Source organism: Sus scrofa, chromosome 18 (genome assembly GCF_054392235.1).
Source record: "Sus scrofa isolate SSC_HxYL_T2T_F1_AM1 chromosome 18, Sscrofa_HxYL_maternal_Yorkshire_Landrace_v2.0, whole genome shotgun sequence".
Taxonomy (NCBI): Eukaryota; Metazoa; Chordata; class Mammalia; order Artiodactyla; family Suidae; genus Sus; species Sus scrofa.
Window position 1 is genome coordinate 37,639,675 of NC_139400.1, and position 15,133 is coordinate 37,654,807.

Sequence of the window (15,133 nt, forward strand, 5' to 3'; positions counted from 1 at the left end):
CTTCTAAGAAGAAGATGCACAACTACAACTACTTTATTTCAAGGTCTATTTCACATGTAGTAAAAGATAACTGGACAGAGAAATAAGCCAACTGTATATCGCTAGCATTATGAACACCAAATTCAAGGACTAGAAATTTTCTGTGGCACTTTGTCTCCCAAGTCTCCGACTAAATTCCTCAAAATATGGCTCTTCCTATACTAGTCATTAATAAATAATTGTCTTTCAGAAGTAGTTCTTAATTTCTACTTTTATTTACATTTTGATCTTATAGTAGCACTGCTTCTTTCTTCCTTCCTTTCTTTTCTCTCATCAAAGTATTCTGAAAAGTGTTAGGAGGACACTAAACTTTTTCTTATATTTCTAGAAAGCATCACAGCTAAAAGTATAGTCAAGTGGGAAGAAGAACCCGTTCTTAATAGCAAAGCAAATATCTATTACCCTTCGTAGCCCATTCCAAAGATAGGAGACCCTTTCTTATCTCTGATTTTACTCCTTCATGTTCTTTAAATTTTTGCTAGATAAAGAGAACAACTGTCTATCATTACCTGAACAATAGCTTAAATTTTTGAAGATCACTATAAAGTCTTCTCCTGACAATGAAATTTGACCCTTTAGCTTTCTAACCTATTTATTTTTGTCAGATATATCTCCAAATATACATGGTTTATAATAATTTGGGATGGGGGGAGTTGTTGAGGCTGATCAGCATTGAATAAATGAACATTCCTGTGTATTTCCTTCAAAAAACTAACCCATTCAATCTTTTTTCCTTGTAGTAAATCATAAGCACGTCTGAATCCATTCTCCAAAATTCTAATGTCAACGAAATGAGGATCTTTTGCCCATGTGATTACTGAAGCAAAATCTAAGCAGTGAGTTTCCTGGACCAGTTCTGAGAAAATGTCTGTGCCACAGATTGGTAAAAATAGATGCTTCATTTGTTTAATAAAGTTACTGCATGCTCACCATGTATGTGTGTGACACTGTGTTGAGTAGTGTCCAAAATAAAAAGATATAGATAAGGAGTTCCCGTCGTGGTGCAGTGGTTAACGAATCCGACTAGGAACCATGAGGTTGCGGATTCGGTCCCTGCCCTTGCTCAGTGGGTTAAGGATCCAGTGTTGCCATGAGCTGTGGTGTAGGTTGCAGACTCGGCTCGGATCCCGAGTTGCTGTGGCTCTGGCGTAGGCCGGTGGCTACAGCTCCAATTCAACCCCTAGCCTGGGAACCTCCATATGCCGCGGGAGCGGCCCAAGAAATAGCAACAACAACAACAAAAAAAGAGACAAAAGACAAAAAAAAAAAAAAAAAAAAAAAAAAAAGATAGAGATGAAAAAGTCACTGAAAATAATAGGAAGCTATAAAAGACTAGAGAATGCTATCAGTGGAATAATTTATACTATGAAGGACACTATATCCAAATGGTCTCCTAATACCAATGTAAGAATTTCTACAAAACACCTTCTTAACTACAGATAAACTAGAAAAAGGAAGGAGAAATGCATGCCAAGTTAAGATCGTCATCATGAGATGTAAAAGAGACTACCTTGCCTGCTCCAGTAGATCCAGCAACTGCCAACAACTGTCCTCTTTCTATCTTGAAACTGATATCTTTCAGGACAGGAGTACCGAGAAGTGAAAAGTTACTGAAGAAGAGGCTGTTATCACCATTGGAAATTTTTCGACTGTTATTATTTTGTTTTGCTTTCTCAAATAATTTCCCAAATCCCTGTTGAAAAAGAAAAACATAAAAAATAAGAAGGTATGTTTTTCAGATCATTTCAATAGCTATTTGAATTATGTATGAGTTTGAAAAGCATGTGGCACATGATCCATACTTTATCGCACATAATTTACAGCATGTGGTTTCTAGAGCACAATATCCAAAACATCTGAAAATTACAATAATAATTTTGATTTCTCATATTGTTACTCATTGTCAAATGTAATTCAATTTAAGATATCTATACTTTTTTTTTTTTTTTTGTCTTTTTGCCTTTTCCGGGGCCGCTCCTGTGGCATATGGAGGTTCCCAGGCTAGGGGTTGAATCGGAGCTGTAGCTATTGGCCTGCGCCAGAGCCACAGCAATGCAGGATCCGAGCCGTGTCTGCAACCTACACCACAGCTCACAGCAATGCCGGATCCTTAACCCACTGAGCGAGGTCAGGGATCGAACCCACAACCTCATGGTTCCTAGTCGGATTCGTTAACCACTGAGCCACGATGGGAACTCCAAGATATCTATGCTATATAGCTATCTATATTCATACATATATATATCCTCTCCTATAGACTGGGAACATAAACATAATTATTTAATCTTCAGCAGAATAATAACATAAGGGGTAGATGTTATAATCCCTTTCTTTCAAAGTTGTAGACTGTGATTCAGAGAGGTTAAGTAACTGAAGTCACAGAAGTAGCAGGCCAGAGTGGAATTACAATCCAAATCTTCTACTCTATCATGCTGGTAGTACCTTCCTCTTGGAAGCTCAAAGCATTCCTTTAAATGATTATTAGTAAGCATAAATGTGATGGTATAGCCAGATGATTTGAATGAATTCCACTTTTGTGACAGTAGCTGGCAGAAGGATATCTTTTGAAAATTCCCCACTTCTTTACTGTGCCATAGGAAGGTTTAGGGTGGTAGTCTTCAAATCAAAGATTGATCAAGGGGAAGGAAGTAAACACAGTTTTTTAGGGGAAGTATTTCCACCTCTTCAATGTCTGAAAACAGTCCTTCCTAAAAATTAATCTGCCTGAGAATTTGTCTGCTGTCTGTCATTTCTCTTTCCACTTCCCTGCTCAAAATTGTCCTTCCCTCACTTTATAAGGAAGAGGCAGCCTTCTCATCTGTCCCAAGTTCTGCCATGTGGCACTTACTATAGTGTAAAAAAATCCATAATACGAGCAAGGGGACCATAAGAGATTGATTTTCTCCTAAAAAAGGATCTCAAAAAAGAAAATCCAGAAAGGACTTCCTGGTGACTCAGCAGGTTAAGCATCCAGCACAGTGATCACTGCTGAGGCTCAGGTTGCTGCTGTCATGAAGGTTCAATCCCTAATCCCCGGCAGGGAACTTCTGCATGGCATGGGTGTGGCCAAAAAAAAAAAAAAAGCAAAGCCAGAAACACTGAAGGCAGTAACATCTTATTTCACCTAAGTTTCAAACTGAAGGCAATCTGTGTGTCTTATCGTCTCAGAATCAGATTTGAGAAGTGAATTGAGGGATAAGATATTTTAATTAATTATTTAATTTTTAATAAGTTAATAAGTTAATTAGTACAAATTATCATCTGCATTTTAAAATAAAGTTATACTTTCCTGCCATAAAGCAAGTCATATTTAGCTGTTTGGCTTGACAATGAAGCATGACTTTATCAATTCATTTATTTTCCATGAAATTGAATGCACTGAAACTGCAGCTCCCAGGACTCTACAAAAATCCATTTAACATATGAAGACAATATGTAATAGACAGGAATTACATTCTTTGCTGCCACCTAAACTTATGTTGAAAAATTTATAATTCACCTTAAAATGTATCAGAAGTATATAGGTTTTTCAAAACTATTCTGGGGCATGCATAAGCAATTAAGCTTGAAGAACATTTCTTGAATCCTTATGTTATAGATGGCTAACAATCCCCCTCAGTCATCAGATATTTAAAAGCAAAGCTCTTAAGAAGTAGGCAACGCAGGGTTAGTAGTTGTAAACTATTAGAATGGATAAGCAATAAGCTCCCACTGTATAACACATGGAACTATATCCGGTCTCTTGTGGTAGATCACAATGGAAGATAATTTAAGAAAGGGAGTATGTGTGTATGTGTATCACCTTGCTGTACAGCAGAAATAGGCACAACAATGTAAATAAACTATAACAAAAGAAAAAAGTAGACAATGAGAAGTCTTTAAATGAGACAAAGGCATTTGTTATTCCCTTATTCATTTATTTATCTAACAGACATTTATTGAGCATCACCTCTATATTAAAGACCACTTTAAAAATCCCACATAGGAGAATAAAATATGGATAGATATTAACATTGCCATGTGCTTACTGCTATAATTGAAAATTCACACCAAGTCCTATGGGAGTACATTAGAGAAAGCAACAGACTCCGTCTGGAGCTTGACCAAGTAAATGACATAATATTAGGCTATGACGGATATAAGTGTTATTTCACAAGACCAAGAAATAGTTCAGGTGTTCCAGGAAGAAGGACCTGCATGTACAATGAATTAGGCTTAAAAGAACCAAAAATACCTCAGGAATGGTGAATGGCTGGGTGAAATGTACATGGTAAGGGGACAAAGTGGAGGTGGCCAGTGCAGGCTGTTAAGGGGCCCACATGCCATACTAAGAAGCAGGGTTTTTATCCAATAAGCACTTGGACCAACAGAAGATTGTTTTTACTAATAACTTTAACTTCTGATTATAGAAGTAAAACACTTAGTTCAGGAAATTTGGAAAACAGAGAAAAGCAGTAAGAAGAAAACAGAAACCACCTGTCGTCCTACCACTGAGAAGAAACCATGTGTGACATTTCCGTGATGGTCCTCCACAGCTTCACATATATACAAAATCTAGCGTATGATTTTTACAATATCAAGGAAAAATTATACATAAGGTTTGTGACCTTTTTCCAACTTATAATAGGTCATAAATATTTTCACACTATTAAACATTCTCTTTATAGTTTCATAATTCTTAACTGCAGGATAGTCTCCAAGAGTATGGATAAACTATAAACAGTTTTCTATTTTTAACATTCTATGGCTTCCTTTTTAACTTAATCAATAATTCGGTGATGCATGTACTTTGCTATAAATCTTGGAACAAATCTCCTTTTTTTAATTAAAAAAAAAAAAACTATAAATCTCCACAAATGGATTCCAGGCAAAAGGTATAGCAAAAATTCCAAGTCTTTTGAAAAGTAGTTTCAAATTTTCCTCCACTAATATATGAGAGTGTGAGTTTTCAGGAACCATTATCAACATGCTTGCTGTTTGGTTAGGAGTTTATTTTGCTTTGTTTGTGTGTGTTGTTTGTTTTACAGGTGAAAATGGCATTTCAGTACAGATCTTATTTTTATTCATTCAATCCCTAGTAGGGTTGAAAATTTTCCATGTTTACAAGTCTCCTATGGTTATGAGAGGAATGATTATGATATCCTTTGTCTTTATTTCAGTCTTTATCTCATATTCTCAATTAGCTGGGGAACAGTTGATAAACCATAATATTCAGTCTCTTCTGAGTCGTTTTTGAGGGTTTTAAATGAGGTAATCTATGTGAAAGTATTTTGTATACAGCAAAGCAGTAGTCCTTTTTTTTTTTTTTTTTTTATTATAAGAGGTAGGATGGTGAGTGGAAAAAAAGCTCCAGAGTCAGAGAAACCTAGGCTGACCTTTTAGCTCGGTCCTAACCAGTTTGATAACCTTGTTCTAGTTACTCCCTAAAGCTCAGCTTCCTAATACGTACATAGACACTGTACCTACTCACAGGTGGGGAGTGAGGGAGGATTCATATCTAACTCATCCAGGACTTGCCTCTCCAGCAACTAGGTGAGTGGTGATGTCATCAACTGAGGTGGAGATGTGCTAGAAGGAAGCAGATTTCTGAAGCTTGGAAATGAATGTAATAAGTGCTTAAGGAGCTTGCAGGAAATTTGGCGATAATGCATGAAATTCAGGCAAGAAACTGAAGCTAGAGACTTGCCTTTGAGAGTCATCAGAAAACCAGATGTCAGTTGAGCCTGGCTGGAGTCACCCACCAGAAAACATGAAATGCTAGAAGGAAGCCTGGGTTGGGGACCTGGCCTGCAGGGAAGACCTAAAGGCATGGTCATGAGATAAGATAACGTGGAAAGAGTGGTTCACTAAAGTTAAGTTGAGGTTTAAGTTTTTAAAAAAGAATAGTTTTAGGAATTCTCTTGTAGTATGGCAAGTTAAGGACCAGGGTTGTCACTGTAGGGGCTTGTGTCGTGTGGTGGCACAGGATCAGCCTGGGAACTTCCACATACTGTTGGTGTAGCCAAAAAAAAAAAAAAAAAAAAAGAATAGTTTTAATGTATTGGAAAGGGCAGAATCCAGAGTGCAGCAGAGAAAAGTCTGTGAAGTAAGAACAGTTTGACAGCAAAAAGATGGAGAATGATAAAGCTTATAGGATGAGGCTGGCTACACAAAAGTTAGGAAAGAAGTTTTAAGTGGAAAATATTTAAATGTGAAAAAGAGTCAATTGAAAGATGTTGAAGCTTCTCAAGAGAGAAAAATTGCTGGCCCTATAATCCTCAGAAGATGAAGCAAGATAGTAACAGTCAAGGGCAAGAGAAAGCACACCTTTTCCTCTTAGACAAGAAAAAAGAACAAATTAATTCCAAGGATAAAGAAAGAAGTTGTAAGCATTCATACATGAGTCTGTATATTTTATAGGGTCTATGTATTTTCTCTATAAATTGCAGAAGGCAAAGCCATCGACTTGAGTGAGCAGATGGATGGGAGAGATTGAGAGTTTCAAAGTGGTAAAAATCTGGAACAGCTTTTAGGGAAATGGTACAGAAAATTAACTAAAAACAAAAGAAAAGATTTCCCAAAAAAGTTTATAGGTCCAGTTAAGTTGAAATAACAACTGCATAAAACTTATAACTGACTGGAGTATATGATTTTCCCAGATAGCACTTCCTTTGCCAGAGCTACAAAGTAAATATTTTGTAGCAAAAGGATTTTGTGAAAGAAAAAAGGAATTGAAGTTGCTGCTGGGGGAAAAACTGACATGCCTGATGTCCTAAGTGGAGTTTAAACCAGGAGGGGTCTAAAAGGGAGGATTAAGGAGCCTAAAACTCATGAAATTAGAAGGCAGTAAAGGTGGGATCACAAGACTGAGAGAGCTAGGGATAGGAAATTCTGACTGAGAGAGAGATTCCAGGGTGTGACACGTCCAAGATGGAATCAGTCTAGGTGCTCACAAAGCTCAGCATGTGACCTCGAGAGGAAGCTTCTGAAGATTTCACTGTAAAATATAAGTTTTAAAGACAGTATTGGCAGGATTACTCATGTGGATGCTGATGTATCAAACATGATGTGTCAAACATGATGGTGGGTTAATATCATGATCCTGAGTTAATATCAAGAGCTGTCCAAAGTTTGACAGGTGACAGTGAAAGTCTGAAAGACGAGGATACAGCCAGATGGAGGGCAATGGTTCACTGAAAGGGTTGTAGACTGTGACATTTGGGTCCAAAACCTGGCTTTAGCCTTTGTCTGTTGTATGAGCTGAGAGAAGTCCTGTATCCTTCCTAAGGCTCCATCCCCTAGTTGCAAAATGGAAATATTAAGATCACATCATAGGAATGTTCTAAGACTCAAATAAGATGAAAGATATGAAGAGCTTATCTAGAACCTGTCACATAGTAAGGGTTCAAGCATGCTACCTATTTTATTAGATGAAAGGAGAGTGAAATGGAGATTAGAAAAACGATTATCTGTAACTAACAGTCAAACTCCTTATTTTTATTCATGGCTAAAAGGGCATTTGAAATTCCTAAAATCAAAGAAGTAAAATCAATCTGATACATACACTTCTCCACAGACAATTTTTCTAGGCAGATAAAGAATAATTCTCTTACCTATATCTAAAAAAAAAAAAAAAAAAAAAAGTAAAGTGAAGCTCTTGAGGTCGAGTTACTTACATAAATAAAACGAATTTAAGATATTGTGAAATATGTAGAAATAGGACATTGGTTTCGCAACTCCTATGTTTACTCAACAGAAAAAAAAGTGATAAGGAAAGAGGAACTCGACAGGTATTCTCAATAATTACATATGACTTCTTTAGAGGCCGAAAAATCATTGATGATAATTTTCTGACCACAGGAAAGGTCAGAGGATTTTTAAGAGGGAATTAAAATAAGTAAAAATAGTAGAAAACAATATGTTGCTCTCTCTCTCTTACACCTTTATGTTGACTGGTGTATGTACAGGTTATTGGACTGGAACTTGAGATCAGAGAAGCTAGCATTTATTGAGCAACTCTTATGTACATGGTACTCTGCTGAAAACTTTCCATAAGTTACCTCAGTCAATCTTCACAACAAGTTGCAAGGTAAATATTAATATTTCCATCTTATAGATGGAGAACCAGAGACTCCACAAAGTTCAATAACTTACTCTAGATTATACAGAGAGTAAATGGCAAAACCAGAATTCAAATCCGGCACCTATTTGGCTCCAAAACCTATGGGATTTGTATCACTTCCTAATTTGCTTTGTGAAACAAATTACATGACTTAGAGGAAAAAAAAAAAAAAAAAGGCTTGCATACTGTAGTTAATATTCCTGACCCTCTACTTCTTAATCTGTAAAATAAGTCAGCTGGTTCCCCTTCCAGTTCTAACAGTTCTTTCATCATTCTAACTGCAGTGTCCATTACGATGAAAACCGAATCACAGACAAGAAAATGCTTAAGTATTTAGAGCAAACAAAAATTTCTGACCTCTTCCCAGAAGGCTGTTACATTCTCCATCACTACTTCTGTAGTTGTTAAGTTGTATTCCAGTGTCTTATATTCTTGCTTCTGTAAGAAATCCTGTGTATAAAAGAGAGCAAAAACATATTGCAGAGCCAGGAGATCATTAATACATTATTACATCTATTTTACACTCTAATGCTGCATTTTGTATTTGGACTTTATGAATTACATTAGAAATTGTTTCTCAATAAAATAATTCTGTAAGTGGTTTAACATTAATTTACCAACACAACGATTCATCATCTTTGATGTGTACTCTTTAAACATGTGCTATCTTATAAAACAGTTTTATACATTCAATTTTAACATACCACTGATTCCACCTGGTACTATTACATGTTAGCCCAAGGGATGAATTTATGTAAAGGACACTTGAATTACCCACCAATTGCCTCAATCCAACATTAGAGAGAGAAAAAAAAAAAAAAAACAGTGTTGTCATTTTTATGGCACTCTCCTCATTAAGAAGCATCATTAGCATCACTTCTCAGGGTTAAGCAAAGGTGTGGAGATCTGATACAACTGATTTTAGAGCATCAAACCTTGATTCTAAAAGAAGGGCTCTATGAGAGACCTGGAATCACAGTGCTCCTAGGGACGGTGGGAACACGAGGAAGAATTTTAAGTTTATGCATCCTGAAGTCTTTGCCATAAGGAGGTAACTTTAAAAGTCTGGCTCTTGATCACTTTTTCCCTTCTTGCCTCTTCTCTCTTCACTGTCTCTATTTTGGTTTCCCTCTTTTTCTCCCATTTTTTTTTTTTTTTTAAGATGTGTTTCTCTGTCTCTTTTTTTTCTGTTCAATAACTCTGTTTCTGTGATGTGTTCTCTGTGGGTCTCCCTACCTTCCTTCCTTCCTTTGCTTTTCCTGCCTTCTTTCCTTCTTTCTCTCTTTACTTACTCCTCTCTTTCTTTCTTTCCTTCCATCCTCCCTTCCTTCCTTCTTTCCCTTCCCTCCTTTTCTTTCCTTTCCTTCCTTCCTCCCTCTGTCCTTCCCCCTCCCTCTCTCCCTTCACCCTCCTCCTTCTTCCTCTCTCTTTCTCTCTTTCTCTCCACCTGTCCCTGTCATTCTCTCTCTCTGTCTTCCCCACCCCCTTCCTCCCTCTCCTTCCTCTCTTCCCCACCACATGGAAAGATTAACAGAAGAAATAAGATTTGTCCAAGAGCTCCTATGGCTCTGAGCTAGATTCACCAATTTGTCTAAATAGCAAACATATATTTTCAAGATGATAAGATGAAGGAAGGTGGCTAAGTAATGACTGATGAACTGGAGAGGGCAGAGCCCCTCTGAGGAGGGAGCTGCCACAGCTTGTGAGGGAAGAGAACCTAGGTTATTATATATTCCAAATCTTCAAAAGAGGCTGAAGACATGATTTAATGTACATGGGGCAGCACCTAATTTTCACACTCTGCCAACTAGTTCAAATGTATTGTTTTGTTTCTTTTTAAATGTAAAGGTTAAATAAAACAGGTCTAGGGCCAAAATTCAGTCTATGACCACCATTTGCAAACTCTGGCCTAGGTTAAATAACGGCACAACTACCTGAAAGTGGCTCCCCCTTTCCCCATAATTTTTATTTATGTCAAAGGGATTTATTTTCTGGGTTAGATATTAAATGGATATCAAAAAGTATAATAAAACATTTTGAACTGATATTAATTATAAAAATTATAACCACACCCAAGCTCACAGTGGTGGTTCTATTAGCTTTGCATAAATTGAGCCTCATGACCTGAGGACTTTAGAATTCCTCTTCAAAATTACCAGCTACATCATCTGCTTGCTGAGATTTGAAGGTAATTAATGTGGCAAAAAAATGCCATTGTCATCCATCATACTTTCCAGAAAAACACTTGGAAATGTTTCAGATGAACATTCCTAGTGTTAGCTGGGAAATTTTAGAACTTCCAGATGAATCTGCTGCCACCTTCTTGCACATTTTCCAAGTTCATTAGAACCGATCTATTGATTGAGTACTTGAATAAAAATCTCCAGAACACAGAAGCAATATTTTCTTCAATTTATTTGACTGAAGAGAATCTCATGGGCCTTCATTTTATTTTATGAGGCTTTGATTACAAAGGCTCATTAGACCACATACAGACATCAAGAGAAGAAATACTGTACATGAAACAGGCCCAGGGCCAAGAATTCATCTCTAGAGAGTTTGCTCATGAGAAAAGTTCTAAATTCACTGTATATGATGTCCCATTCATTACGGTACATTACCTGTATTTTGTTTATTGCTCCAAGAGAATCATACCAAGTTTGTACAGCCCAGGGGAATTGCCGGGTGACTGCCATGCGCAGAACAATGCAGAATGAGATGGTTGTGAAGATTTTTCGAAGCATGATTCCTTTGAGCAGTGCGTAGGGAAGCACAGATAAAAACACCACAAAGAGCCCAGAGAAGAAGAAGGCTGAGCTATTGAAGTATCTCACATAGGCTGCCTTCCGGGTCAGTTTCAGTTCCGTTCTATAAAAAAATAGACTTGGGATGCTTATTTACTTTTCAAAGGTCAGGCATCTGAACATATGTTCTCAAGGCTTTCTGTGTTCTGATCCTAATGCTACCCTGCATGGCCTGTGTGTCCATGGGCAAGTTATTCAACCTCGCTGGCCCTCAGGTACCTTAACTGAAAGGGGGATGGGTCAGAATGAATGTATCAGTGTCTTGCACATAATACCTGTCAATATAATTTTAAAATTATAATTAATCTCAATAATTACCATACTTATTTTTATATCTTTATTCACTTCATTATTAATTTGCGAGATTAATGAGACAGATAATTTTTGTTTGTTGGTAGGTCGGTGTGTTATGTTATTAAGTCTGGATATGAAATAATGTTGAAAGATTTATAAAGGAAAAAGTCAGTTCTAGGATTCCTTAATAGATTGTTAACATTTTAGAAGTTCTTGCTTCACTTTGGGGAACATTGAAAATAACATATAAGCCTAATGTTAGTGATTAGGAACAATTCTCAAACCTTAGCATAGGTAAAAGTCGCCTAAGAAACTTGTTAAAATGCAGAGTCTCAGGCCCACCACTCAGATATATTGACTGAGTCTGCACTTGCCTTCCAGAATTTGCATTTAAAAAAAAAATCCCAAATGATTCTCTTGCAAGTAGTTCTTAAAGAAGTTTGAGAATAGATACTGCATCTCCTGTCTCTCATTTTAGTATAATTATTTGCAACCATATTAAACTTCTGATCTTTTAGTCTGAATTACAAACCTGAACTATTTTTTTTAACAAATACAGAAGAGGTTTAAATGCACCACCAGACAGATAACAGGGTGTGCAGAGAGTAGTGAGAACAGAAGACAATGCTGCCTTCAACCTCCATCCCACTCATCCCGAACCCTCAAAATCGGAGTCATTAATGATCCTCCTATTCAATCCTTGTGAGGAAAAGAGCAGTGATGAAACAGACAAGCAAAGATTGCTGGTGGGAGGGGGCAAGAGCTGTGCCCTCGGAACTAGTTCCACAGGCTTGTCTAGTCCTCATTCTCAAGTGGTAGAATTCAGAAGAAATTTTTGGTTGTTGTTTATCTGTGGCTGCACCTGCAGAATATGGAACTCCCCCAGCCAGGAATTGAATCCGAGCCACAGCAGCAACACTGGCCTCCTTTACCTTACTGTGCTGGGTCAAGGATTGAACCCACACCTCTACAGCGACCTGAGCTGCCACAGTTGGATTCTGAACCCACTGTGCCACAGGACGATTGCTGAAATCCTTTTTCTTAGTCTGAAAAAAATGTCACCCTGAGCAGTCTGATGAAGAAAACGAAGTTCAATGTGCTCTACGTTGTGCTTCCCAGTCTAACGTGGGCTAGGTTACTATTCCATTATTTGGCACCGAAGGCAGATTATGACTTTGGAATCTCACTGGAGTTTGACTCCCAGCTCTGCCAGTTATAGCTATGCCATCTCAAGCAAGTTGCTCTCATAGAATCCACATCTATAGAAGAGAAACAAAAATGACAGCACAGCACAGGGCCTTGCTCTTAGAATCTACATGTGTGTCCCAAATCTTCGATAGAAAGAACACTGTTGGCAAGGCTGATGTTTTTAAAATGCTAGAAAACATTATTTGTAAAGTGTTAATAAACTTACTGATGTATACTAGAAACAGTTGAGGAAAATGAAAGAAGTGGTACTATAAGAAAAGAATAATGGATTCAAGAACATGCATAAGAATCACACTGAAAGCAGTAGTCGCCATAATAAAAGTACTAACACTTTATGAGTCATAAAAATATTTTATCAGTTTCTTATGAAAAAAATGAAAATGAGTTTATTGCCAGAGAGCAATAAAGAAGTAGATTTTCAGGGAGCATTGCACAGCCTTTTCCCAGTTTACCATTTGGCCCAGGCTGAGGCCAACATCCCTTTACAGCTCATCCTGTCAATCTCTTCTGGAACATTCTATTTGGTCTTTTGTGTAGAAGCAATTCTTGCTTTCCTCTTTTTACGTCAGCACTTTCCAGCCTTTTCAGGTAACAATTTCATGCCAGATTAAGGAACCGGATTATAGAAGTAAAAACCAAACACTTGCTACTAGAATTGGTTAAACAGAAATACAGAATAGGAAGGATCAATTTCATCTTTTGAGGAAGAGAGGGGGAAAAAAATCCACAATCAAGAAAAGTCAACACTTAGAATGACCTGACTAGAAGTTTCTCTTGAGGTTTGAGAAACCAAATCCACTGATAATCTCCTTCTCACTCTGGCTCTGCCTGTGCCTATAGGCATATAAAAGTGACCCAGCGATAACTGTGATGGAAAACTCAAGACTTCAACCAACTAAACAAGATCTTTAAGGATGCTTCTGGAAAGAAAATATAATTCCTTTCCTGGATTTGTCTTGAAAGGCATAATAAAAACAGGTGACCAAGAATGTTTGGGCAATAAATACTCTTTTACTCTTTCTATTTACATGACAAAGGACTTAACATTTCAGCATTTCTTTTGTTGTTCCAATCACACACCTGCAGCTCAATTACCACTGACTCCTGGAATCAGCAGCTTGAATTCCTGATAACTCCCATTCATACCATCCAAAAGGGTCCTCTTCTTTTTAGTACCTTCTCCCAGTGAAACTCCCATGCGCCATTTGTCTTGAAATTATTTGTCCTCTGACTATGTACACCCCCTGGGTCCCCTAGAACTTTTTTTTTAATTGCAAATTATAGAATGTGGAAATTGTCTAAAGAAAAATGGTCTTATGGCTACAAAAATGCCCTAGTTTAAATTTTGTCCAAAATTACCTCAGTGACAATATCTCAATCTGTTCTGTACTTTTTTTTTTGCTGGGTATCATCTTTACTAATCAGTGAAAGCAAGATTATTTTAGGTGAACCAAGATGGGAGATGGGTGCCAAGGACTGGCTTTCATTACTTAAACTGACTTCTCAAGTGCAGGGTTAACAGAAACACAATTTATAGATATTATCCTGCTTTCCTCTTAATTTAAGGAAGAACAAATATATTTTAAACAAACAAAGGAGGTTTGTGGTGCAAAATAGCACACCTGATCAACCAAGTTAAAACTATAGGCCCATGAAAATGGCCGCTAACACATGAATATTGATATAACTTAACCAAAGTCTTTGATTGTCAGAAATTTCAAATATGAGTTGGAAGTCCACTGTGACATATTCATTTTTTCAATAAATTAAACCTTAATTGGCTAATTCAATGGATAGTGAAATTATTGGAATGACTTACTGTCTTAGGTTTTCAATCATTTTTTCCATCGCTTCTTCCCAGCAGTATGCTTTAACTGATTGGATATTTTCAATCATCTCTGAGGTAATCACCAGTCTTTCATTGATCTTTCCAGCTCTCTGATCTCTGTAAATTAATCCATCTCCAATTAAACAACTTAGTACAAACAAGCCAAACTGTCCACTAAGAAAGGCCCAAGCTTTTAAGACAAGTCTCCTTTCTTCTATGAAACAGATGGATATCAAATAAATAGTAACAAAAATTGTAAGTGTCATTTAATAAATGCCTCCTACATGCCAGGCACTGCATGAGATGCATTTCACACACTAGGCCTAATCCTTCCGACAGCTAAAGGGAGATAATTACCTCCATTTTAAAGACAGAAAAAAAAAACCCAGAAACAGTGGCTGAAGTAGCTTGACACAGGTCATCTAACTAGAAAGCGTGCAATTGGGATTCAAGCTTTGAACCATCTGATTCCAAAATCTATACACTTTCTATCTTACTCAATCTGGCAAACTGTAGAAGTCCTCTTTCACAGGCAGTAATTAGTATTACTGATTCATTTTGTAACAAAAAGCAACTAAGGTTCTGCTGTGATGACTCCGGAGCCAGAGTATAGAAACAGTCTATAAACTCTACCCAAAATATATGCGTTCCCTTCCATTCACTTAAGTGTTTTATCCGTTGTACCTAAGCCTTTTTTTTTTTTTTTTTTTTTAATGTCTTTTTGCCTTTTCTTGAGCCACTCCCTCGGCATATGGAGGTTCCCAGGCTAGGGGTCTAATTGGAGCTGTAGCCACCGGCCTTCACCAGAGCCACAGCAACACAGGATCTGAGTCATGTCTGCAACCTACACCACAGCTC

The 15,133-nt window shown here is 37.2% G+C and overlaps 1 protein-coding gene across 6 annotated transcripts in view; it reads right to left on the reverse strand.

Moving 5' to 3' along the window:
- CFTR (CF transmembrane conductance regulator) overlaps positions 1 to 15,133 on the reverse strand; it is a 190,818-nt gene that overhangs the window by 117,319 nt on the left and 58,366 nt on the right. For all 6 annotated transcript variants that reach the window (XR_014833210.1, XR_014833209.1, XM_021078522.2 and 3 more), the window contains 4 exon segments: positions 14,267 to 14,392; positions 10,762 to 11,008; positions 8,498 to 8,590; positions 1,550 to 1,732 (listed from right to left, as the gene is read on the reverse strand). Coding sequence is in view for 4 of the 6 variants with exons in the window: in XM_021078522.2 (XP_020934181.1) it covers positions 1,550 to 1,732; positions 8,498 to 8,590; positions 10,762 to 11,008; positions 14,267 to 14,392 (649 nt within the window). In the remaining 2 variants the exon portion in view is untranslated.